General features: G+C 42.0%; 5 protein-coding genes across 5 annotated transcripts; 3 read left to right on the top strand and 2 right to left on the bottom strand.

Annotated features, from left to right (window-relative positions):
* Positions 1-1,403: 1,403 nt before the first annotated feature.
* On the top strand, positions 1,404-3,823 carry LOC6529042 (protein yellow-like). The gene is made up of 3 exons (XM_002090037.3): positions 1,404-1,735; positions 2,567-2,972; positions 3,032-3,823. The coding sequence occupies exons 1-3, from the start codon at positions 1,503-1,505 to the stop codon at positions 3,707-3,709; spliced, it is 1,317 nt and encodes a 438-aa protein (XP_002090073.1). The 5' UTR covers positions 1,404-1,502; the 3' UTR covers positions 3,710-3,823.
* Positions 3,721-4,814, bottom strand: LOC6529041 (anamorsin homolog). The gene is made up of 3 exons (XM_002090036.4): positions 4,602-4,814; positions 4,021-4,517; positions 3,721-3,963 (listed from the first exon to the last, which is right to left on the bottom strand). Exons 1-3 carry the CDS (start codon positions 4,735-4,737, stop codon positions 3,850-3,852), a joined length of 747 nt encoding a protein of 248 aa, XP_002090072.1. The 5' UTR covers positions 4,738-4,814; the 3' UTR covers positions 3,721-3,849.
* A 584-nt stretch (positions 4,815-5,398) lies between these two features.
* LOC6529040 (suppressor of hairless protein) lies at positions 5,399-8,792 on the top strand. The gene is made up of 4 exons (XM_002090035.4): positions 5,399-6,207; positions 6,949-7,829; positions 7,888-8,095; positions 8,161-8,792. Exons 1-4 carry the CDS (start codon positions 5,833-5,835, stop codon positions 8,467-8,469), a joined length of 1,773 nt encoding a protein of 590 aa, XP_002090071.1. The 5' UTR covers positions 5,399-5,832; the 3' UTR covers positions 8,470-8,792.
* A 1,964-nt stretch (positions 8,793-10,756) lies between these two features.
* Positions 10,757-23,576, bottom strand: LOC6529039 (myosin-VIIa). Its single transcript, XM_002090034.4, has 12 exons — positions 23,395-23,576; positions 19,223-19,327; positions 18,301-18,561; positions 17,612-17,961; positions 17,346-17,546; positions 14,888-17,282; positions 13,381-14,831; positions 12,529-13,315; positions 11,904-12,469; positions 11,700-11,846; positions 11,516-11,636; positions 10,757-11,400 (listed from the first exon to the last, which is right to left on the bottom strand). The coding sequence occupies exons 2-12, from the start codon at positions 19,238-19,240 to the stop codon at positions 11,194-11,196; spliced, it is 6,504 nt and encodes a 2,167-aa protein (XP_002090070.1). The 5' UTR covers positions 19,241-19,327; positions 23,395-23,576; the 3' UTR covers positions 10,757-11,193.
* Positions 23,577-24,535: 959 nt separating this feature from the next.
* Positions 24,536-25,523, top strand: LOC6529038. The gene is made up of 2 exons (XM_002090033.3): positions 24,536-24,930; positions 24,978-25,523. Exons 1-2 carry the CDS (start codon positions 24,565-24,567, stop codon positions 25,131-25,133), a joined length of 522 nt encoding a protein of 173 aa, XP_002090069.2. The 5' UTR covers positions 24,536-24,564; the 3' UTR covers positions 25,134-25,523.
* Positions 25,524-25,821: the final 298 nt, after the last annotated feature.

The following is a 25,821-nucleotide window of genomic DNA, read 5'->3' as shown; positions in this document are numbered from 1 at the left end:
CCGAAGTTTTTTGAGTTCGGAGGAGATATGTCGTTTTCAAAGCGACATATCTCATCCGAAATTAAAACGACATACCTCCTAGCGGAGATATGTCGTTTTGAAAACGATTTAATTTCGGATGAGATATGTCGCGAGGACATATGTCGTTACCCCTTAAAATTTCTCCTACGCACTTCCACTAGCTGAGTAACGGGTATCAGGAAACTCGACTATAGCGTTTTCTCTTGTTTGTTTTTGTCCTCAAATCACAGCCGAAAGAAGAACTTCTAGCAAAGTAAGACACAGTTTAGCCATCCAATTGTTATATAAAAACGAGTAAATAGAAAAAGCAAATAATTATTTCAAAGGAAGACACAAGAAAGTGAAATTCAACTGTTAGTAGCAAAATAATTATGAACCATGACAAATAATAGCAATATGCAGGAAAAACAAACGATCAAAGTAATGAAAAACTCGTCCTTATGAATGTAACACTAACGAATTAATTTAAAGTTTAATAAAACGATATAAATGAGAATTTTACTGAATGCAAAACACAAAACAGAATTGAACAAATAAATTACTTTTATTTATTGGGTTGGATCGTTAATTCACAATTTACAGGAAAATCAACACAAATGTCAATGAAAAAGTAAACTGTTTTCTTATCTACCACATAAACAAATAGGCCATCTGAGTCTACTTTTGTTTTAATTGTTGGTTTGAACAATTTAAGTGTTTTTATTCTTATTATTATTATCTATAAATATTCTTAGGCTTTAATTAAAGGTAACATTAAAATTTAAAGTTCATTTGCTTTTAAAATTTGAGACTTTATAATTATCGTCCACAAATTTGTTTCTTGAAATGCAAATCGTTCTTAAAAGCAAACATTTACTTTGCACCCCACCCGTGCTGCATTTTAAATGAGGGAATCAATAACCTTTATTTATAAATCAGAGCTTGAATTGTTTATGCAGTTTAGTAATAATCATATGAAAATTCTTAAGATTATTTTAAATATGTAAATGCTTTGGCAACTCATTTATAAATCAGTTCAATAAATAAATTGATATAAAACCAATTCCTTCAGAACCAAACATTTTTTTGAATTCCTTTTTATATAATATTACCACAATTGACCCATTAGTTACTAACTGAAAACGAGGTTCACTGTTCGATTGATTATATTCGAGGTGGACTTAAAAGGCGAGTAAAAAGGTAATTTTAAATTAGTACCAAGTAAATTCCAGATCATCCTTCCGGCTTTGTTGCTAATTTTAAGTCCGAGCCCATCCATTAAGGTGCAGCTGGGTTTTTGATATAACAGATTATAACACAACGGTCTCCGATCTCTGATTTCTGAGCTTAAAGCTCAGCTTGTTTTGGATCCAAGCCAGCATATTAAGCCTGACTCCGATCTAAGCTCTTGCAGTTAGCGGGCTCAACTGAAAGTGAACGGAAATCCCAAGAAAGAAACGAGCAATCCACAAAAACGATCTATTGAAAGCCACAGCTCCGAAATGAATCGACTAGGAATGGTGAGCCTGGGCCTAATGTTCTGCCTTTTCGGCGGCTTAAGCCGGATTTCATCGGCCAAACTGGAGGAGAAGTTCTCGTGGAAACATCTGGCCTTCGATTGGCCCACTCCGGAGGCCGAGGCGGAGGCCAAGTCGAATGGCCACTACATCGAGGAGAACAACCTGCCGCTGGGCGTGGAGCGTTGGCAAAACAAAATCTTTGTCACTGTGCCAAGGTAAGTTTCCCAATTCAAAACCGAAAACAGACATCAAATTTACGAAAATGCGTAGTTGAATTTTCTTTTTTCTTATTATTTACCTTTTTGTTGGCTTGGTTTGTAATTAAATGTCAAGCTAGACTTGCAAAATCATCGAGCGTCAAAAGGGGAAACCGGTTTTCTCGCTGGCTAGTTAACTTTATTATTTTTTTTTCTTTTGTGTATGTCCATTTTGCATTTTAAATCGTGGTTTCTAAATGCAAATCGTTACATGAAGTCAATTAAAAAATTAATAAGAGAAAACACATGATCGGAAAATTCTGTGGAATATTACAGACCCCATTAAAGGCAATCTCGATAACTAGTAAACAAAATTATTGTGACGTCATCTTTTTGGGATTTACCACCGATGCGCTTATTGCCCAAAAAGCCCCGAAACCCTTTCTGATATTAGAGAGCTATGAATAACCAAAACAAGATTCTGTTTGCTTTTCACATTAATGAAACAACATTCTATAATAAAAACATTCCGAAATATATGCTACATATTTTCCCATCAGTGTAATGTTTTCATGTAAAACACTGTAATTATACAAACCATAATTGCCGGCTATGTTTTATCTGATTGGGCTAAGATATAAATTAAATCTGTAGCTAATATTAGGCAATATCCATTGAGTTATAATTTTTCGGAGATAGTTGGCATTTTTAATCTAATAAACTTTTTTTTGCCAAAGCCTTAGAATTAAATAAAAGTAATAAACTAAGAAGTCTAAATTGCAAATTCGTGGCTTAAAATTTTAATTTATATCTCCTCTGTATTAAATGATCTACTTTCTATTTATGTAGATGGAAGGCTGGTGTTGCTGCCACCCTCAATTATATCGATATCAATTCGACGGAGAAGTCGCCAAAGCTTCACCCTTATCCCAGTTGGGAGGCCAACAAGCTGCCCATCGATGTGCAGCCACAGGACCAAAAGACACCATCCGGTGGACGTCTTGATGCCGATAAGGCTCAAGATGCCGGCATCCAGCTGAAGGACAACTCCACTGTCATTTCCACCTTCCGAATTCAAGTGGACGTATGCGATCGCCTGTGGGTGCTCGATACTGGCTTGGCCGACATCCTGGGCAGTCCCAAGCAGATTACACCCAATTCTATCCTGGTATTCGACTTGAAAACGGATACCTTACTGCGCCGTTTCACCATTCCCGCTGATCAGACCAAAGAGGACTCGTTCTTTGCGAATATTGTGAGTATTCATAGGCGCATTTTTCAAATTCTAAACTGATAGAATACATTAATATTTAGGTTGTGGATGCAGACCGCTCAGAGTGCCAAGATACTTTTGCTTACATCCCGGATTTGGGTGCCTACGGCGTGATTGTGTACTCCCTGAGGAACGACAAATCCTATCGCGTCAAGCACAACTTCTTCCACTTTGATCCGCTGCAGGGAGATTTCAATGTCGGCGGCGTGAACTTTCAGTGGACGGATGGCGTTTTCGGCTTGGCCGTGGGTCCAATGAACCCAGATCACTCCAAGGACATTTACTTCCATGCCTTGGCCAGTACCAAGGAGTTTAAGGTTTCGAACCGAGTGCTGCAGAACGAATCGCACGTGACCGGTGGCGATTCGTACTACGATTTTAAATACGTTGGTGACCGTGGCATGAATGGCCAGTCCACCGCTGAGGTCTTTGATCCCGAGACCGGCGTCATCTTCTATACGCAGGTGAACAAAGACGCCATCGCCTGTTGGAACATCAAGCGTCCCTACACTCCCGACACCCAGGGGCTAATCGATTCCGATTCGCACACCCTGGTCTTTCCTAATGACATGAAAATCGACAATGAGGGCACTGTTTGGGTGCTATCCGACAAGATGCCTACGTATTTGTACAAGGAACTCGATCCCTCGGCCGTCAACTATCGTATTTTGATGGGCCAGAACCGCGATCTCATCAAAGGTACTCCATGCGAAATGTGATCACTTGGATATTTACATCTACATGCTGTGTTTGTGACGCGGTGCATTTTTGTATTTACATTATGACATTATTGTTTGTTAGTAAGTCAGCTTAATAAACTATTTGAAATGTGATTGATTGGGTGTATGGTGAGCCTAAGTTAAATGTCGGATTTCAGGAGGTTGTCGCCCAGTTGCACCTTCTCACCAGGCTTAAAGGCAGGCATGCCCAAATAGGGGCAAGTAGAGCAGCGGAAGGCGTCTCCCAGATAACACTACAGAAATGAAATCAGTTAAAATCACGAATATTGAAAATGTATAAAAGAACTTACATTTCCACAGCTGGACTTCGCAGTCTCGTTAGCCTTCTGGCTCTGTTTTTCAGTCTCTAATTCCTCGGCCAAGCCGCAGGAGCAGTTTTTGCATGCCTTGCGCTTGCCCGTGGTGCTACAGACACGTAGACCAGCCGGATCCGGTTTCTGTTTGTCCTCCTCGTCCAGCAGCTCCTCCTCATCGATCAGTTCTTCATCGTCTCCGCTTATCTTCCACACATTGACTGCACTGGCGTTCTTTTTAGCGAAAGACAGCCTCGCTGAGGATCCCGTCTCGTAGCCAGGCTTCTCGGCGGTCAGAGCATCTGGAGAGTCTTCACGACAGTTTATAAATCCGGATAACTTGATCTCCTGCAGCAAACTAGCCGCCGGTCCGATAAAGGACACCAAATGCAGTTTGCCACTCGGCTTTAGCATGTGCAGCAGTTTTACGTAACTGTCGGTCAGCTGCGCGCACTCGATCACAATCAGGTCGAAACTGGAGTTGGCATAGGAAGCTGGAATGCATAAAGACCATTGATTTCAATCTGCTGACTCACTAGCTAGACAAAACAGCACACAGACACCACACCGCAACTTACAAAACGACAGGCGGTGCACATTTTCCAGGGCCACATCGCCGCCGGTCGCCGACTTTAGTTGCTGCACACGCTTGTCCAAATCGGCGCTATCCGTCCATATATACAGGGATTTCTGCAGACCCTTGAAGTTCTCCATTGTTGCGGTGTTTCTAGAATATCTTAAAAGTTCACGGAACCGATTTTTGATTTCACAAGTTAGATATGGCAGTGCAGCAAAAATATAGCGGTGATATCGATTGTATCTGTCTATCGAGTTTAAAGTGATATTCAGTGGTTATAGCTGTTGGCAAGAAAAATTCACTATATATGTATTGCGCCAGCTTCATTTAATAATGACTTATAGCTTGCATACTTATATATAATTAACAAATTTGGTTGCTAAGTGTGCGGTTCTGCCAATTAACTGCACTCAAAGGTAACATATAAGCTCGACGTCGTGAATTGCCTCTAAGATTCATCAATGTGTACATTCCCACGACCCATTTTAAAATGACATGTGCCGTTAAGAGAAGGTTGGTAACTTGTACCTTGAATTTTAAATGGTAGAAAATCGATATCTGTATGCACGGCAATAAAAAGTATTGACTAAAATAGTTTTAAACAAAATAAATGGAGGAACTTCTTTTATAGTAATGTGATGGGAATATATATATAAATGTATTTAGAATTAGAAATATATTAGCTAAGTCAAGTTGGTTATAATATAGCCAAATGACCATTGCAATTCAATACCAGTATCAGTGCTGCGAAGCGCCGAACATATCGCCGGTAGGCAGCGACTATTATAAATAAGCGTCTATCGGACTATCGATACAACATCAACATCCTCAGTCGCTTTTTTATTTGTAGCATATTATAAATATAACTCGAGCGCTAGTTGCAGCCTTAAACAGAAGCCAGCCGCTACTACCGCTAGTCGCTAGTCAAGATCTGCCCAAAACGCTGAAATATGTGTGATTAGTCGTGAACCGCAGCTAGCCGCAAATCCAGCCAGAGCTACAACAACAAAGCCAATCCGCGATTAAGAGGAAGAGAGTGCGTGAGAGAAACGACAGCTGCTCTGCGTGTGTGTTGGTGCAGCAGGATAACAAAATAGAAAACATACAGCAGCAGCAACAACAACAACAGTGTATAAAGTGCCAAACGAATTTGCCAAATAGCCAAAACCGAAATAATAGGAAACATATAAACAAAATTCCAATCAGTTCAATGCTAAAAGACATGTGCATAAATGAAGAGCTACAGCCAATTTAATTTAAACGCCGCCCCGCCCGCCATTGCCTACGATACTGCGGTTGTAAATCCCAACAGTTCGCCCCTCGATCCACACCAGCAGCGGCAACAACAGAGCCAGGATATGCCGCACTTTGGACTGCCCGGTCCGCAGACGCCGTCGTCGCAGCAGCAGCAGCAACAACAATTGCAAGTGCACCACCAACAGCAGCAGCAGCAACAACAACAACAGCAGCACCAACAACAAATGCAAATGTCCTTGCTGCCGGGTCCTTATCGGCCACACATCGAGGAGAAGAAGCTCACGCGGGACGCCATGGAGAAGTACATGCGCGAGCGCAACGACATGGTCATCGTTATCCTGCATGCCAAGGTACGGAAGGACTTCCTTAATTAAGCCTGTGTTTCCAGGTGCTTGTGCTAAAATTATTATTTAAGCTATTGTGGAACAAATAATTATAATAATTACGCTATTTTACGTTTGAAACACATTTTTAAAAAGTTAAAGCCAAAAGATAGATATGAAGAAATAGCTTGACTTCTGATTTAAATTATAATTACCTTAAGTGGCTTTTTTAACAAAAGACCATTGATTGAATGCCGGTTAGCACAAAAGATGCAAGTTTTATTTTTCTATTAAAAATCTAACGATGTGTCCCTTTCTTGAAGATCCTACCTATCCTTGACAGTTTAGCTCATGAAAAAAGTTATTTTTTTAATTGAATTCTTAACTAATCGGTCAGTCCGCACCGCAAACCCCACCCACTATTAAATAGTGCTAGTGTTTCAATTGTCCACTTTAAAGTGTTACATTTTTGCGGTTTATTGCGAAGGCAGACTTAAAAATGGAATCAAATTGTCGCGGTTGCTTTTAGCGGTGGCGATCTTCAAGCGGCGACTGCCGCCAAATGCGAATCCTTCACACTCGACTGCCCGCAAATTGAGCAACGCGAGCCCAGTCCAGTCCGCAATGAAAATAATTGAAATTAATTACAGAAAATTAACAAAGCTGCCTTGCTTGCGGTTTTGATATGATTTTCCGATAATCTGGATGGCAATTTGTACTAATTGAATTTTCCCTGCACCACCGTGTGTCTGCCTGTGTGAATTCCAGGTGGCCCAAAAGTCCTATGGCAATGAGAAGCGATTCTTTTGCCCACCGCCGTGCATTTATCTTTTCGGAAGTGGCTGGCGCCGGCGGTACGAGGAGATGTTGCAGCAGGGGGAAGGCGAACAAGGGGCACAACTATGCGCCTTCATCGGAATCGGGAGCAGTGACCAGGACATGCAGCAGCTGGATCTCAATGGCAAGCAGTACTGTGCGGCCAAAACGCTCTTCATCTCAGACTCGGACAAGCGAAAACACTTTATGCTGTCGGTGAAGATGTTTTACGGAAATGGTCATGACATCGGCGTCTTTAACTCGAAACGGATTAAGGTGATATCGAAGCCGTCCAAAAAGAAACAATCGCTGAAGAATGCCGACCTGTGCATAGCCAGCGGCACCAATGTAGCCCTGTTCAATCGCCTGCGTTCCCAGACCGTCTCCACCCGTTATCTTCATGTGGAGAACGGACACTTTCACGCGTCGTCAACACAATGGGGAGCTTTTACGATACACCTGCTGGACGACAATGAGTCCGAGTCGGAGGAGTTTCAGGTTCGCGATGGTTACATTCATTACGGAGCCACGGTCAAACTGGTATGCTCTGTTACGGGCATGGCCCTGCCACGTCTGATCATCCGGAAGGTAGACAAGCAGATGGCCTTGCTGGAAGCCGATGATCCCGTTTCCCAGCTGCACAAATGCGCCTTCTACATGAAGGACACGGACCGGATGTATCTCTGTTTGTCGCAGGAGAAAATCATACAGTTCCAGGCCACGCCCTGCCCCAAGGAGCCCAACAAAGAGATGATCAATGACGGAGCCTGCTGGACCATCATATCCACCGACAAGGCTGAGTACCAGTTTTACGAGGGCATGGGTCCTGTGGCGTAAGTATGGCTTACTTACAACTCGATGGATAAGTTTTCACGACGTGCTTTCTTTTAGTTCCCCAGTCACTCCAGTGCCAATCGTTAATTCCCTTAATCTCAATGGCGGCGGGGATGTGGCCATGCTAGAGCTCAGTGGCGATAACTTTACGCCTCATCTGCAGGTGTGGTTTGGCGACGTGGAGGCGGAAACTATGTACCGCTGCACGGAGACATTGCTATGTGTGGTGCCAGAGATTTCGCAGTTTCGAGGCGAATGGCTTTGGGTAGGCTTACCAATGTAAATCATTGAAATACATACTATAAATTCTTCTTGTAATGCTCTTTGCAGGTACGTCAACCCACGCAGGTGCCCATTTCACTGGTGCGCAACGATGGAATCATTTATGCCACCGGTCTGACCTTCACGTATACACCTGAACCAGGTCCTCGGCCACACTGCAACACACAGGCCGAGGATGTGATGCGAGCGCGACAGAACAATAACAATAATAACATCACTAGCATAAGCAACAATAATAACAGCAACAATGCGGGTTCGCCGGGCGGCGGTGGTTTGCAACAACAACAGCAGCAGCATCAGGCTCTGCCCTCAATCTCAGAAGTGCAATGGAATAGCCATGGTAGCGGCTTATCCTGAGTGCAGGATTATTGCATCGCACGTATATGTATCCTAAGTTTATAGTTTTTATTGAAGTCCTTAGTTTGTAGATTGGCAATTTTTCTCATACTAATTTTTCACCCCTCATGACGTAAACCAAAATGTGTCCCATCCTCTCTAAAGTAAATCATCCTATATACATGTATCTAGTGCTAGTTTGGAACCAATAGATTTGTAAATGCCCCATAAAACTATGTAAATAACTCGAAAAGCTCACTGACATATATACGTTTGTATGTGCATGAATATACCTTTACACAAAACATGTAATTCTAGTTAAATATACAATTTATGTAAGTTTATAGACGATTTTTAGGAGCGGTTGAAATATTTATGATTTTCTTTGCTATGAATTTCCAAAGACTTAAATGAAAAAAATACTGCGAAATACATCAGAAATCTTAATGATACAAAAGCCAGTAGCCACGCTACAAAAACATTCCATTTCCCCCTTTAACTTTCTAAAAAGCAATGACAAAGTCTAGTGGGAAAATTTTCTTTCTGTATATACAGTTTTGTTGATATTTTTTTTATTAACCAACTCCTTGGAAATTCGTAGCATTGAAAATCCCGAAAAATTATTTTGTAAAATAAAATCGCAACCAGATAAAGCAGCGAATTGTTTAAGAGTAAGCGAAATGCCTAACATAAATAAAAAAAAAGAAATCCGTAAAAGAAAAATCAAATCATGTCATTATATGTTGTTGGTTTAGCGTGATTCTTCGGGTTCAGCATTTCTTGTTAGGTCTGAAGTGGAGAGCTGGGGAGGATTGGTTGCCTTAAATTGCTGTGGGAATATTACCCAGTATCGTGTGAATATTTTTAAACAAAACAAGTGCAGCTCTTCCCACGTTGGCTTGCCTCAACCCCCTTGGCCGGACCTACTTTAATTATAGTTTGGTCTGGAATTGCTGAACGCGAAGCTAAGAAGCAAATATACATACATATATATATAAAACTATTGTTTCCGTTTTGGCCAAGCTAAGGAGCAGAATATTCTCACAGCCCAAAAAGCCGCTCCTCAGCTGCTGTGAGAATTTTTACGGCCTTTGTTGAATATTTATGCAGTCGTCGTTGCTGGTGTCTTTACAGATTTACAAATTAAGATTCGCAGTTTTGAATTAATTATCGCTTACTTCCGCTCGACGGAATCAGAAGGTGACCGCTGGCAAAGCATTTAATCTCATCTTGCACTTGGGAGACACATTTCTTATCAGAGTCAGCCAATAGGAACTGGCCTGCAACCCCTAAGATTTAACTGCATCGGGCGATGGGAACAAAAGACTCAAACAACGAACTTCGGTTGCGTGAGGAAAACTGGCTTGTTTATTATGATGGAAAAACCACCACCAAAAGTTTTGGCTCTGGCAATTGGAACTGCAACCTCTTAAGGTCGCCGCCTTCTTATAAGAAGTTGAATATGAAATTAGTTTGGAATTTTTAATGAACAATTCCTTTACATTTCCCCAGGCCTCTTTCTCCCCCACTGTTTGGATAGGTGAGTGCGATGATTGTGGTCGGTTTTTAGAAAGGGGGAGACAGCAGTTTCTAAAAGTTCTCAGGACTGCTACACAACTTCATACCGTCTACTAAAAAGATAATTATCTTGAAAAATCTAAGTCTACCTGCCGTCTTTAGTCGCTCGCCTGCCGACTGCTGCTGTTTTTCACACGCTTTGGAAAAATGGAAATTCTCGCAAAATACAATGCGTGGGAAATCGGTGGCGTGGGAGTCAGCTAAGAAAATCAAGGGAAACTATATAATCCAGTACATTAAAAATTAGTATTCACAAGTCTTTGGACACGTATTCCGTTCCTTGCATGGTAAATCCAAAACCGTAGGTCAAGATTGGATTATTGATTGCAAAATATGCGGGGTGACCTGAACTATTTTCAAAGTCGTTACCGACAATTTAACTTATTTAATTCTATTGTTATGACCCAACAAAGATATTTACATAAGATTAATATATTATTAATGACTTTAATGAATTATTAACGCTTGTGATAGCACACCATTTTTTGTCTAAATTTTTAAGTTAAATATGTTACGCTAACGCGTCATGAAGCTTGCAAAAGTAAATTATTTATGAAAATAGGCTAACACATTATTCTATACGATCCAACTTAGGACAAAGCTCATGTGTTTACATCCAAACGAATAGGAGAAGTTTACTTTTCTGGCCGTTGATATCGAAACTTAATTGCTTTGGAATAGAGGTAATGCATCCCATTCAACACATATTAAATTCAAAATAATTTGTATATAATTTATTAAATAATTGAACATTTCTATGTATTTGATACAAAACGTCATCAGTACAGATATGCAGTTAGGATATACAAAGATATAGGTGCAAAATGTGTAGATACAAATGCATATATAAAAATATGTAAGACCTTTTCTTCATACAAAACATTGTATTAAATATTTAACCGGAATGTGCCATAAGAATACCTAAAAGTGTAATTGCAAAATTTATACAAATACAAATACTAAAAACAATAGTTGAAAGTTGGTTTGGTATAATCGATAGCTGAACCAGACCAAAATTGGAATGAGTTCTCTGAAAAGGGAATGCCATTAGAATAAAGTGAGGTGGGTATTAAGTATGATTTAAGTCTATAAAGTACTAGGCTTTTATAAGTTATTGCAATCGTAATTTATAATTATTATAAATATTTGCGTTATGTGTAGGTTTTACTAGTTGGCTCGAATGGTTCGATTTTTGTTCATATTGGTCAACATCAACGAGATATATGAAGTCAGCAGATCGTCCATCTTGTAGCCGAGCGACGTTTCGCATAACAGTTTCGAGCCCCTTACCAGATTTCCGATGGTCATGTGGAAATATGTATTGCCTGATGACCAATTCGAGATGCGTGTAAATGGATGCGTTACCAAAATGTCCTGCAAATAAGCAAAATATTAAAATATTATCAGTTTTTAAAATAATGTGAGCAAAAGTATGTATAAAGGTGCTTATCTTCTTAGTTTATATTGTAATCAATTTATAAGTTCTTACCTTGGTCACTGGATGTATGAGACTCACGCCGTGCTTGTTAATGGCTATCAAAAGCATTTCGGGATAATTCGGTTCGGTGGTTTGTTTCACCTCAAAGAAAGCGGATCCAAAAGTTGGCCACCTGAGCAAATATATTGAAATGAAATAAGCATGTATAGAAACATGATTACGTTGAGAAACCCACCTATATACAATCTTCAAGAAGGCCACCTTGGCGTCTTCGGAAGTCATGCCGCCATCCTGGTTATAAGATGCAACAATCGATCGCTTCCATTCGCTAGTGCTCTGCATTTTCATAATATCCGACGGAATAAGTTCCCTCAACATTTGCCTGAAAAATGTTTTTGTTTTCTAATGTTTTCTCAGTTGTAGGATGATCTGTGCTTACGGTATGGCCTGCAGTTCCTGTTTATTTTCACCAAAACGCACACGGAAGACTAGAGCAGCTAGCTTAGCCGCCTCCTCCCTGGAACACTTGTGATAGCCACGCAACAGCTTGGGCAACTCCTGATGATAGTGGAAGATAAGATCGGCATTCCGATCCTTGCCTGGCACTGTGTTCGTCCACAGTTTCTTCATGAAGAAGACCTGATAAGTGAACTGCGGATTGGCTCCATCTCGTATGGGACGTGCTTTTTTAATCCAGTCGGTCAAATGGCGTACGAAATCGAAGAAGAAATCACCTTCGGGAACAGAAATTACCTTATCGGCAATCTTCACAAACAAGGAGAAACCTTCGCTGGTGCGCAGCGATAGGCGCTGCGAGATGTTGTTGCAGAAATCCTTCGCCCGAGTGGAGCTGTCTACTTCGAAGGCCTCGTCTGTGTCGTCCGGAAAGTAGACCTTGTGGAATATCTGTGTGGTTTTGTGCTGTATGGCTTCCACCTCCACCTGATGCGGCGGATATTTACGCTGTCCATGGCGTATAGTTTTTTGTAGTCGATGCATTGAGTCCTGTGGTGTTATTAAAGAGTAGTATTAAGTAAAACTACAAGATTTATCAGTAGCGTTACCTGTGAAATGGGATGACGCCTGGTGCGCAGGAATAATAGCAATTCCTTGAGCAATCCCTGCGAACAGGCAAACAGTCCCGTGGCCAACCACATGAGCTCCCAGCCCCTCTCCTCGGACATTCGGTTGCGGTTGTCCGTTAGCTGCTTCATAAGTTGACAGTAGATCTCGTCGCGCAGAATTTCGTGCTTCAGGGGTCCATCAAATATGTGGTCCGTGATTTCATTGCCCATCCGCGGACGCTTGGAGGGCAGATCTCCCATATACTTCAGTATGGCGGCAAAGGCGAAACAGGCCTCCTCGGCAAACTCTTCCTTACTTTGCAACTTGCGTAGCAGCGGTGCTTTAATGGGATCCCGGGAGTAGCGCCACAGTTCCTCACTCCGTTTTGAACTTAGAGTGAGTGTTTTCGACATTGTTCGTTTTGGTGGTAAACGGAAGTGATCCAGGGCATACTCCATCAGCGTATGAGGTCGATCCCTAGGCTCCACAGCACCACCATTGGAAGCCATGCTCAGGCGTCGTCCATGATGCGCCTCCTCGATGTTGAACAGAGCCAAAATATCCTGAGGCGGTTTGCTAAGGGTGGGCAGCACGTACACGGTTTCGGCGGGGAAGTCTCCTCGCTCCTGGGAACGATCGCAACGACCTATGCACCAGCCGTTGTTCAGAACTGATTCCCCACAGGATTCGTCCTCCAGTATGATCAGATCTCCCTTAAAGAAAGACAGAAAGCTGGTTCCATCTGAAGGCGCACGATAGTCCTGCAAGGCTATGACATATTTCGAGCTGAAAGCAAAGTTAAATATTATTATTTGGTGTTCGTACATATTGGATCTTCGGGAGCTGCTTACCGTTTCTTCAGGCCATCCAAGAAGTAGACAACTAGATCTCGGATATCCTCCGCATTGGGACTCTGGAAGGTGAACTCCTCACCTCGAACAGTGGAAAGACTGAAAGTCTGGGTGAACACTTTGTTGGTCTTCTGACTGGACACGGCAGTAATCTCGGGGAAGCTCAGTTCCAACAGAACCTGCTCCTGATCGTCCACCACATAAACGCCGGTCCAGTTCACGGCAATGATAACATCGTTTTTGGGCAGATTCGGACCGGAGTTTCGATACGCTTCGTAGAAACGAGAAAAGAGCAGGGGCCACTTGTACTTGGCGTAGCTGACAATATCCTCCTTTATTTTCAAGGGTGCAATTTTGTCCTTGACATAATAGGATTTCTTATAGGCCTGTAGAACCAAAGCAGCCCAACGTTCGATGGCTTTGTCCACACCGCTGAGACAAAAGTCGGGTATGAAGTTTGGCAGAAGAGTAAACAGCCTCTCCATAGACATATCGGTCGAGTATTCGATGAAATATTGCTGCGCAGCTATCATGGCCAAGTCTTCCTCCTTATCGCAGCGGTATTCGCCAAACTTAACGCCTCTCACCACCTGCTGGTAAATTAGGTTGGTGGCCACCTGATCGTGCGTGGGTTCGTGCCAAGGGGCAAAGATTTCCTTTCGGAAGAAGAGACGCCACGGGGCATTCCGCTCCTGAGCGCCCTGTTCCTTTGCATACTGCTCACATTGTGAGATGGCGTCCATCACGTGGTCCCCGCCACTTCCCAAAGAACTTACTTTGTCGAACAGAGCTATGTACAGGGAAAAACCAAATTGATCTTTAAGAGTTATCTTGTCTGAAAGTTGATTGCAAAGTTCGCGGGCCGTGGTGGCGGAATCTGCCAACAGAGTCTTTGTGTTTCCATCCATAAAAGTAATAGGCAGCATGATGGGCTTTTTGGATTTCGTGGCTTGCAACTCCAGCCACGAAGGCGGTTGATTGCGAGTGCCATTGTTGAACGTTCGCTTCAGTCGCTCCTCGCAGTACGGTGCATAACCAGGGGGACCCTCACGGATAAAGGCCCTTAAGTAGTTAACAAACTTTTCCGATGGAGCAAAACATCCAACGCAAAGAGATAACAGAATCCAACCTCTGGCATGTGAGGATTTCAGAGGATTATTCGTCAGCTGCTTGCAAATCTGACAGTATATTTCGTCACGCAGCTCCGCCCGCAAGATACCATGGCCAATGATAAAATGCAGCTTTTCAAGGTTGGAGGTTGGACGGGATTGGAGCCACGATTGGTAGCTGTCCGCCGTGTATTCATCATCTTGAAGTCGCCGACGCACATCTTCGCCCAGTTTGTTCTTCCGCTTCAACGTCAAGGATACAAGCTTGTGGCGGATCGATCGTGGCTTTTGCTTCAAGAAAGCATCTGGGTCCAGGCCCATAAGCTGAGCCTCTTGGAATTCCTGAAAGAACAAAAATGAAGCGAACCACTAATGTGCGGCTTAAAGTTTAAACTCACCTTACTCCTGATGAAATTGCGTCCCAAGGTGGCTGTGACCTTTGACATGACGGAAGTGGTGTCCATCCGATCCATTGTGTGATACTTTGGCTCTGGCATATCCCCTGTAAATCTGAGAATAGTAATCCACAATGCCTGGGCAGCAAGTTGATCGCCTTGCGTATGAAGCGGAAGTAGGGGATGCTTTAAAGCTTTTTTAGCATACTGATGATTGACATTTCCTTGGAAATAGGTGGCGGCGAATTTTTGGAACTTGAATTCCGATAGATCCTCCTCATCCTCGGATATGTGTATGGGTGCAATGATATCGTCTTGGTTGACGGTTTGCGCGTGAGGCAGATCGTTGAACACGGACGTTTCACGTCCACCATGCGGAGTAGGGGCATCGCTACTGGAGTCGGGAAGGAAGTCAAACATGGCCTCCACCAGTTTGCCATCGTCCACCGGCTCCTCCTGTTTGCGAGCGGCATCATTGATAATATTCATATTGACCTCCACTCGACGACGATTCTCCAATTGCTCCTGAATTTCCCGACGCTCCAGCTCGTGCAATCGATCTCGATAATGCTGCTCGGCGATTTCTCGGGCATGCTTATTGCCGCGATGTAGCAGTTCCTGCTCCTCCAGTTTGCGCAGCTGAAGAACCTCGGCAAACTGTTTATGCTCCAAGCGAAGTTTCCGGTAGCGACGCATGGCAATCATTCGCCGCACATGAGACTGTATCTTTATGACGGCCCACATCTTGTGACCATACTCCCGCCTCACCAAATATCCTCGGGCATGAGCTTGCAGACCGACAATGTGACCCCGTAGATGGCGGAAACGATGTGACAGAACCCTAGAACGGATCAACGCTTGCAAACGCATGTAGCCCACTCTCATGTTTCTGTATCGTTTACGTTGGGCATAGCCCTTCCAAAATCTCTGCACAGTGATAGCAGCAGCTCTTAGGCGTAGAAACCTTCGTCGGTACACCCAACCGCGAATGCTGCGCTGCAAGATAAGGATTTTTCGCGTCAGCACGCGATCTCTCTCCTGCTCCAAAAACAGATCGTGGGCATCCTTGAGGAAGACCTTGGTGTGGCCCAACTGATAGTCGGACTTGCCCAGAACTACAGCACAAATCCTCGAAGTGGCCGTCTGGCATTCCGTGCGATGAGCTGGTGGAACTCCTGGTATTAGGAATCGATAACGCTCGACGAACTCTCTAAACCCATGCCGAATGGGATATCCAGCGCGACGAATTCGGATCGTTTCCATCATGCCCGAGTATCGCAGCTGTCGGCAGCACAAGCCACGGTCAAACATCATTGGCTTCTTCAGCTCGTTGGGTTTGATACAACGAATAAAGAATGGCTGACAACTGCTGAGCGTCTTCATAAGCGCATCTAGGGACTTTCGAAACTGTGTGGAAAGTGTGGGTGTCCGCTTGCGCGTTTCTGCACCCATTTCTATGTCCTGAGCAAAGATTTGTCGGAGGAACTTGTTAGTACTCTGGCTAACCAAATGCAATAGATCAGGACTGAAGGTATCCCGATTTTTGTCTAGAAATCCTCGTGTGTCGTAGAACACCACGCCGGCAAAGTGATTCAGTCCAAAGCTGGTGTTGATATCCGACTTGGGCTTCAAATAGTTCTTGTGCGATCCATGGGTTTTGTGTAGCTTGGCCAGCATCGTCTGATCGGTGCCCTTGGGAAACCGGGCCTCCTCATCGATTAAAGCCATAATATTGAGCTGCTTAATAGCTATCAAATCGAGCGCATCCTGATTGTCTACAAACTCAATGTGTTGCCAGTTGATGGCTTCGTGGTTATACTCTTCCTGCTCAAGCTTGAATATATGCTGCACGAAGAACTGCTGCAGATTCTCATTGGCATAGTTTATGCAAAACTGCTCAAAACTATTCTGATCAAAGTTCTCAAATCCAAAGATGTCTAGAACTCCGATAGCATTTCGGGATGTGCCGCGCGGCTTGAAAATTGCCGTATTGATCTTTCGAACGATGTGCACGAACATACGTCCGTATATGCCTTTTACAAAGGCATCGCGCACATCAACGGATTGATCGCGCGATAGAGTGGACACCACGGTTTCTCCATGAGCGAAAAGCGTTCGACGTGTTAGAGCATCTATTAACGGCTGAATGGGAAGTCCAAGTAGACCGGCAACACGCTCCACATTTATGTGTTCTGGTATTTCAGTAGCATCCAGATTATCCACCACCGTCGCCTTATACTTGATGTTGCCGCAATGGAGAAGGGCAGCCAGGAGCTTAATAATCTCCCAGATTTCCTGATCAGAGAAGAGCAAAACCTTCATGGCAGATCGAATGTCTGAGAACTCGGCGGCATCATCGCGTCCCTCGCATGTTATGCTATTGCCACCAGTCAGGTATCTTTTATGCGGCAAATGAAATCCAAATCAATAATGTTAATTGAAGATGGAGACAATTACTTACTTGTAATCAGCAGCCATGCCAAGATCAAGGCGGCTCTTCTCATCTGACGATAGCCCTGCCAAAATGCAGTAAAAGACATGATAATTGCGTTCGCTATGATTTTGGGAAACAATTCGCGACTTCTCCAGCAGGTATTGCTCTATTTTGGCTCCCTCGATCACGCCATTAGCACTGAAGTGTATATCTATGTATTTGCCAAAGCTGCAAATGAATTCATTTGATTATTGACAGATCGGTGATGAAGATTCTATGCATATAGTAGTTACCGCGATGAATTGTCATTGCGAATGGTTTTTGCATTTCCGAAAGCTTCCAAAATGGGATTCGCCTCGAGGATTTGCTGTTCGATCCATGAGTGTTTGCCACTAATCGCAGCCAGATACTGCAGGATTAACTTTGTGCTCTCCGTTTTTCCAGCTCCCGACTCTCCGGAAATGACGATACACTGATCCTGGCGATATCGTTTCATATGCGCATACGCATTGTCGCCAATCGCAAAGATGTGCGGCGGTAGCTCTCCGATTTTTCGTTCCTTGTAGAGCTTGATCTGATCGCCCGTGTAGATGGGCAGAATCTGGTAGGGATTAACAGCAACCAGTATAGAGCCGGTGTAAGTCTGAAATAATGAAAATTATAAACGTTAAATCTCATCTCGTGGTACATATTTATGTTTTTAGAAAGATAACGCCTGCCGCCGATGTGATTACTTTTTTCTTTCAATTTCTTATAAATGGGGCACGATAAGGAATTGGAGGCTGAAACTGAAAAACACTAAATATTAAGTAGGTAACGATGACGCAACATAATTCGATATTATCGAGCTCATTTTCTTAAGTTTACCCTCAATAGTTTTAAAAAACATTTTTCTTTCTAGTGGTTAACTCTAAACTGGTACAGGAAAAACCAATTAAAGTACCTAGCTGCATTTGAATGCCATACATATAGATCCACTTACGTATATCAGATTCTCCTTGTAGCGGATGAGCAGATTCCGCAATATGCCGGCCTCGTGCAGATCACCCAGGGATATCATGTCCTCCACTCCCTGGACGGAGGACGCGTGCATGGCCTTGATGCGGCGCTCGGGGGCCAGCCACACCTCGTCGCCATCGTCATCGCGCACCTGGATGCGACGACCCTCAGCGGAGACGACACGTGCTCCAATGGCCACATCGAATTCTCGCCCAGAGGCCGGCTCTATCCAGATGTAGTCACCCTGTCGATTAGAGGCGTGTATACAAATTTACCATTTTTAACCAATTTACGATTTTACAATTTGACATTCAGTTCTTTACGAGGCTGTTTGTTGTCAAAGTCACTTGAGCGGAACGCAACAAAAATAGTAATACCATGGACAGATATGGGCAATGCACAGTGGTGGGCGCATTGGATGAATATGTAAAGGTTTTCCGTAAAAACCTTATAGAGAGAGTTTCGAACAGGAAAGCTATTATCACATTAATAGATAGCCAATTATCTCAGAACAATTAAAACCAAACAGAATTCAATATTGATATTAATTAAAAGGTGGAAAAGCTAGATGCGTATAAAAAGTATAATGATTAACAAATATGTAGATGGGAAGAGAGCAAATCAGTTGAAGAACTAAACAGGTTAAAAAATGGAGAACTACTTCGATAGGATTCCAATGATTTCTAAAGTACGTTGATGAAACCATCAAATATTTCCATCCACCACTGTTGAAGAGTAACGGGAGTTGAAGTGAGCCATGGCGTGGAACTTCCGCTTTTTGCTTCTGTTAGCTGGTGCTGGTGCTGGTGCTCATGGCGCAGGGTAAGGTGAGAAAGATGGAGTACCTCGATAAGAAGTGATTCCCCCACTGCGGGCCTAGGAGTGCTAGGGAGTGAGATACTTACACGTGTTACGATCACCATGTTCGTCGTCCTTCATTTACTGATCCTGGGTTGGCATCCAGGGACTAAGGCCCGTTCCTCTTCGCTGCTGCCGCTTAGGTTATTCTTCTGTGAAGAAAGACAACAAGTGGCGTTGGCCGTGAACAACAATAACAAAATACGAGTTAGCGCCTGTGGCAACAAAAACCGGCTTCGAATGGGAAAAAAATTAAGGTGAAGTTTACGGTAAATTGAAAGAATTCACAACTTGTCGCTGTCTTCGTTTGTGGTCCGTCGTCTCTTTTTGTTGTTCTTGCTATCAAATCGCTTTCCTAGCTCGAGGTAAACGTCTTTCTTTCCTCGATTTGGCCAACACACTCTGCTCCCCGAGTCGCCAGCAAAGGTGGCAACTCATTAACAACACAAAATCAACAGCGAATTAGTCATCAAACTTTAACGCATCCACAAAACTCATACTTTCGATACTTCTTTTCTTCTTAAACTAAGGGAAACCAACCCGACCCAAACGAACCGATACGTGACCGAAAATCCTATAAAAAAGTAAATAAACCTTAACACCTTTAAACCTTTAGACATGCAAAAAAGGCCATCGAGCTATTTTCACTTTTTAGCCTCAGTCGCTTCGAACAATCAGCTTTGGCCACGAGAACCACCTGAAAAGAGGGTCTAACCGAAATCGAAGGTCTCAATGAGCTGCGTTTGTTATGCAAATTACTTGCTTTTCATTGAAAAAATTTACTTTCATTACTTTGTACGGCTCGACAGTAGTTTAACAATGTTTTCGATTTAAGGCGATAGAAAACTGAGCCATTTTTAAGTAAATGTTTACGAAAAAAAAATAGAAAGGTGCTGATACTGACAAGTTATAGTTAGGGTAAATGGAACCTTTAAATATGTTGTTTAGAAGTAAAGAAAATGAATAGTACAATTATAATAACCAATTTCACTGCCTTTAAAGTATTGGAAAACACTGCTCATAAGCAAGCAAATGTGAGCTGATTATAGAGCCTGATTACAACCATTAATCTTTATATTAATCATTTAAGCTTGGGAATCCGCACACGGATCAGATCGACTAAAGCCCCAGTAAAACTTATACAATCAACTTGTAGATCAGCTTTTTAAGCGAACTACTTAATTTTCGAAGCCAGCCATGATTCAGAATTTCAAACTGGCGTCATTTCCCATTTCCCAGTCGGTTACCATCGAAACCGCCTTTCAATTGGACACCCCATCCATCATTTAGCACATGGACTAACGGCTGCCTCCGCACAGGTATGGTGTGGCATGGTATCATCCGTGGTGTAGTTACTCATTGGGAGGCGTCTCTCCGCTCCACGGTAATTGCAACATGCCAGACAAAAAAGCAGCAACAGCTACGGAGCAACCAAATTTAGTGGCACACGGCGGCACGTATACTCATACTCGTACACATACCAGTCTGGTTACGCTCTGCCGGTCAAAATACAAGTCTAGTGCACATAGGGAACCCATCTATTCGCGATCCACACTCGAACACAACCATATAGCAACCTGAATTGTCGGCTGGAGTTCAAGCGTTTATCTGATACATATGTACATATATTGAATAATATTGCTCAATACTCGTTGGTCTGTTATCAGCACCCAATTTAATAGTTTAATTCCCTCATTGCCTTCTACTATCCCCACTATCCTCAATTACTTAAATGTAGAACCCGGAAAAGATTCGATATTCATTTTATTCGAAGCTCTGTTTAGTTTGTATTCATTGTGCCTTTGGGATTGATTTTTAAACAAATGTTGTTGAGAGGCGATCTTCACTTCTACTAGTACTTTAAGCTTTTTTCATATTCTGCACTTAACTGTTTTGCAAGTGAATAGAGCACTTAAACTAAGCGCAGTCATGGCCGAATTATTTAAAAACCATTACCTAATTGTCGTACCTGCTGTTATCAGAATTTTCATGCAGCGCAAGCACAGATAAGCAGCGAAACATCAAACAAGGTGTAAATCGAGGTGTGAGGCAGACGTAAATCTGGGCATGACCAAAAACGATTAAAACCCTAGAATCGAGCAAAGAGTGTCTAAGAATTTCCGGCTTTGCAGATTTAGCATCGAATGGTGATAGTGCCCGTCAGTGACGAACGACTGGCACGTATCTATGTGCATTTATTGCAACCGTATGTATATACACACATGTACGACTGTTTATACATATATGAGTAAGAGAGTGCGTTTTTAGTAGACTGAGTTGTGAGTGATCCAAAAGTTCATCGAGAGTCATTAGTGAAAGTTCGTGTGTGGCAGCCACGTACAATTACGGTTTATGCCATCTACTCTACATACAGACACTCGGCCATATATTAGCTACAAACATATACAAATGTAATGCTTTATTGCAAAATTTTTTTAATATAACCCCTTTTTTATTAACTTTGACTTTGACACTTTTGAGCAACCTGTGGCATAAAAACATTTCCTACCACAAAACTTCATGTTTGTCTCATTAACCAAAAGACCCTATGTGTTTTACCTTATTTATACGTTTATTGGAGCAATGTAGTTAAGTCCTTATTGTTTTATTGACCTTTGAATTAGATTTCTCATGATAAGATGGCTAATAATAAATCTAATTTATGAAATAGGAAGGGATTCAAGGGAACAAGCTAATTTACTTTTTCATTATATTGACTGCACAGTAAAAGTATTTAAAAAAAAATTTTTTTTTTTAAATAGTAGACTTCTTTATCCTTTAGAATTCTTTTTCGCAAAGCGTAGTTTTCTCACACAATTTGCTTCTGGTTTAACAACTGAAATCTAAAAAATTTAACGACTCACCAGCGACAGCAACAACAAAATGGGCAAAGTATTATGTTCGTTTCTTTATTATGTATTTAGAGAAGACCTTAAAAAAGTTTCACCAAACAAACAGAAAGTCGCTGCGTGCGCGAAAGCCCCCAGCAAACCAACAAAAACGATCCAACAACCCAAATGAAAACGCAAAAAAAGGTTGAGATGGAGAGAAGAAACAAAAACCGGCTAATGAAAAGCGTTTATTTGAAAAAGGGTTTTCCAATTGTCCACACACGAAATGTCCCGTTGTGCAACAGCAAGAACACCAAACTGGACAAACAAGTGTGCCTGCGTTTTTGTTGTCATTGTCAATTATAGAACTCTTAACCGCTGCACTGGTAAAAAAAAAGCATGCGCTTTGTGATCAATTTGCATATATGCGAAATTAACAGTGATATGAATGGAATTTACTTAGTGATTTACAATCCATAAATCAGAAGAAATAATAGACAGCTACAAATAATACAACTGGCTGATTAGATTAGATGTTAGAATACTTTCAGAAATCTGATGCATATATAGTTTTCATAATAATAATCATCATAGATAATTAAAAAAAACCGTTTTCAACTGATATACATACATAAATGCAAAACACACTTTGCACTGTTTTAAAGGTTGGCCACGAACTTCTATAAGACTATAATTGAAATCCAATCTTTTTGATTTGACATCGTTTTTCTCAGTGCCGCAGCCTGGTTCAAGCTCAAGGAGAAATAGAGGGAGAGAGCGCACTGGTAAGAGCGGTCGGAAAAGGGTCGTGGCAGAGGGGGGAGCGGGAGCAGCACCCATGAATGTGTTGCACTGTGAGCCGCTCTTTACGCATCTCTCCTTCTCGCTCGCTCTGCAGTTCTTCGGCAGGTGTACCTGTTAGTGTGTGCGTGCGAGAGAGTCGGGCTGCGCTTGTAGTGTGCATGTTAGTACCGTTCTAGCAACGAAACCTGAAGCGTAGCTATTTAATTTGGTCAATCGCCTAAAGTAATAAAAATGCAATGCAGCCACGTCTCCGTCTTGAAATGCAATAAAATCGATGTTACACGGAACCGTCGTTGTGACCCTTGTCATTTTCCCCATTAGCTTTTCTAGCCACAACCAGACACACACTTACACACACAGATTGGCAGGGTTAATGCACTCTTTTCTTTTCTTTTCTTTTCGTTTCTTTTCTGTTTTCCAATCACTCTCTACCTTAATTGGCGCCTCAGAATTTGCACTCTCCCCTTTTCGGTCACCGAATCCGAATTCTAATTGGAATCGCTCTCGCCACAACCGTTTAATTAACACCCGTCGAAAGCGGGATATGCTTTTTCAAAAACAGGTTACATAAATAGGTCACGCACCAGCAGTCGCAGGAAAAGAGCACCGCGCCGAAAGTCCACTTTTCCAGCACAGTTAAGCCGAGCAACAGGTTGATCCCAGTCCTACAGACCACTGATCATTTTGGGGCTGTGCGATTTGTTTATTGTTTTTTGCCGAGAAGACAAGACTTGGAGCGAAAAATAACAACCGATAAACTGATCAATAAGAGTGACCAGGTGGTGGGGCCAGTTCAGCATGGCCTAAAAAATCCGCGGATAACTAATTTTGTTATACTACCGGGTAACATTAACAAAGAAATGGAAAAACTTCGGATCTGGCCACACTGTCGCATTATCAGTCCGATCGATAGCCATTCGGTAGCATCGATATTAAGGCACGAAAATCTAGCTAATTTATCGGAGTTCCTATTTCTGGCGCGAATTTTAAAGTGTCTGCCACAAACTTTTACTCGTAGAGTAAAAGGGTATACTAGATTCGTTGAAAAGTATGTAACAGGCAGAAGGAAACGTTTCCGACCATATAAAGTGTAATATTCTTGATCAGGATTAATAGCCGAGCCGATATGGCCATGTCCGTCTGTCCGTCTGTCTGTCTGTCCGTATGGACGCTGAGATCTCAGGAACTAGAAAAGCTAGAAAGTTGAGTCTAAGCATACAGACTCCAGAGACATAGACGCATCGCAAGTTTGTTGATTCATGTTGCCACGCCCACTCTAACGCCCACAAACCGCACAAAACTGTAACGCCCACTTTTTTGAAAAATGTTTTGATATTTTTTCATTTTTGTATTAGTCTTGTAAATTTCTATTGATTTGCCAAAAAACTTTTTGCCAGACCCACTCTAACGCCCACAAGCCGTATAAAAACTGTATGTTGAAGACTCTCCTTCGCACTTTCACTAGCTGAGTAACGGGTATCAGATAGTCAAAGAACTCGAATATAGCGTTCTCTCTTGTTAATTTTGCAAAAAGCTTTCTTTTTATTTCAATAAATTGAATATATCGAAATGGTTTGTTGATTACCTAATTATTTATACGTATTGCGAAAAGTAGTCAGTATATCAATGTTTTATTATTTTGTAATTAAAATCTAATTACGCCTCACTAATAATTGCATTTCGGGCCAGTAGTACTATATTATAATGGATCACAATTATATAAATTGGTTAGTGCATTCAGACTATCAGCCCCGATGAAGTACCTCTTGTGGATCTGCTTCCTTTTCATAGGGAAATCCCACGGATACGTGCGCCTTACAAACCTGGCGTGCGAAAGCTATGACAAAACATTCGTTGACTTTCCAGAATGCCGACTGAAAGTGCTTGGCAGGGGAATCATCGGGGCCAACATCCATGTGAAGTTTCTAAAACTGCCAATAAATAGGATGGCCGTGAGATTCACCGTTTATCGGAAGCTATCCGGATACCATCCGTTTCTATTCAATGTTTCCGAGGAATTCTGTCGCGTCCTAAAGCATCCCAATCGTCTGAGAGTCTTCTACTACTTCTACACCGCCTTTTTGCCCTTTTCCAATCTTAATCATACATGTCCTTACAATGTGAGTACGTTTGACGATAATCAGATTTATATTAATATGTCTTTTAGGCTGATGTTTTCATAAGGAACTGCACCTTGAGTGACCGCATGTTTGCAAAGGTTCCATTGCCAAAAGGCATCTACAAGTTGACCCTCGAGATGGATGATGGAGTCGTAAACTGGGTTTCCATCATAAACGTCTACTTCGAAATTAATGTTGACTAAGCGCGGAAACAGAGGCGCATTCAACATGGCAATATATGATATTTTAAAACTTGAATTGCATGTGGTATATGTATATCTATCTTACTCGGTATGAAAAAGGTATGGGTCGAGCTCATTTTATTTTCCCAAAGAGAAGTTTTAAAGATATTTGCTTATATGCACACATTAACAAGAGGGGAAGTTCAACAAGCCGAGTTTGTATACTCTTCCAATAATTATTTTACTTACGGCTATAAAAACTTATATTTATCAAATAAGAACATTTTGTGAAGAAAACCAAAGAAACTATAATTTCTTCTCCTTCATTTTAATTTATTTTACTGTTCATATGGCAGCTATAGTCGGCCATTTTTAATCTAAATATACCCGAAATTATATATCGTCTAAAAACTGCAGTATACCAATAGAAGGAATGCTTTAGGGAAAGTCTAATGCAAATAGCCTAAAAGCAGGGATAGCTTTTTAATACTGATTAATACTGATCAAGAATATATATATGTACATACCGTATATGGGTTTCTTCACTGCGCTGGTAACTCCTGCCTTCTGCAAGGGCATAAAAATAAGTGTCAGTCCATACTGAGTTATACTCATAATATTTAATTAGCTCAATGCTCAATTCTCCGCCCCGTAAGTACTAGCGTTATCAACCACATGGCTGTTATCACCGGCTTTTTAAAAAAACTGA

Source organism: Drosophila yakuba, chromosome 2L (assembly GCF_016746365.2).
Source record: "Drosophila yakuba strain Tai18E2 chromosome 2L, Prin_Dyak_Tai18E2_2.1, whole genome shotgun sequence".
Taxonomy (NCBI): domain Eukaryota; kingdom Metazoa; phylum Arthropoda; class Insecta; order Diptera; family Drosophilidae; genus Drosophila; species Drosophila yakuba.
This window is presented reverse-complemented; position numbering and strand designations above follow the sequence as displayed.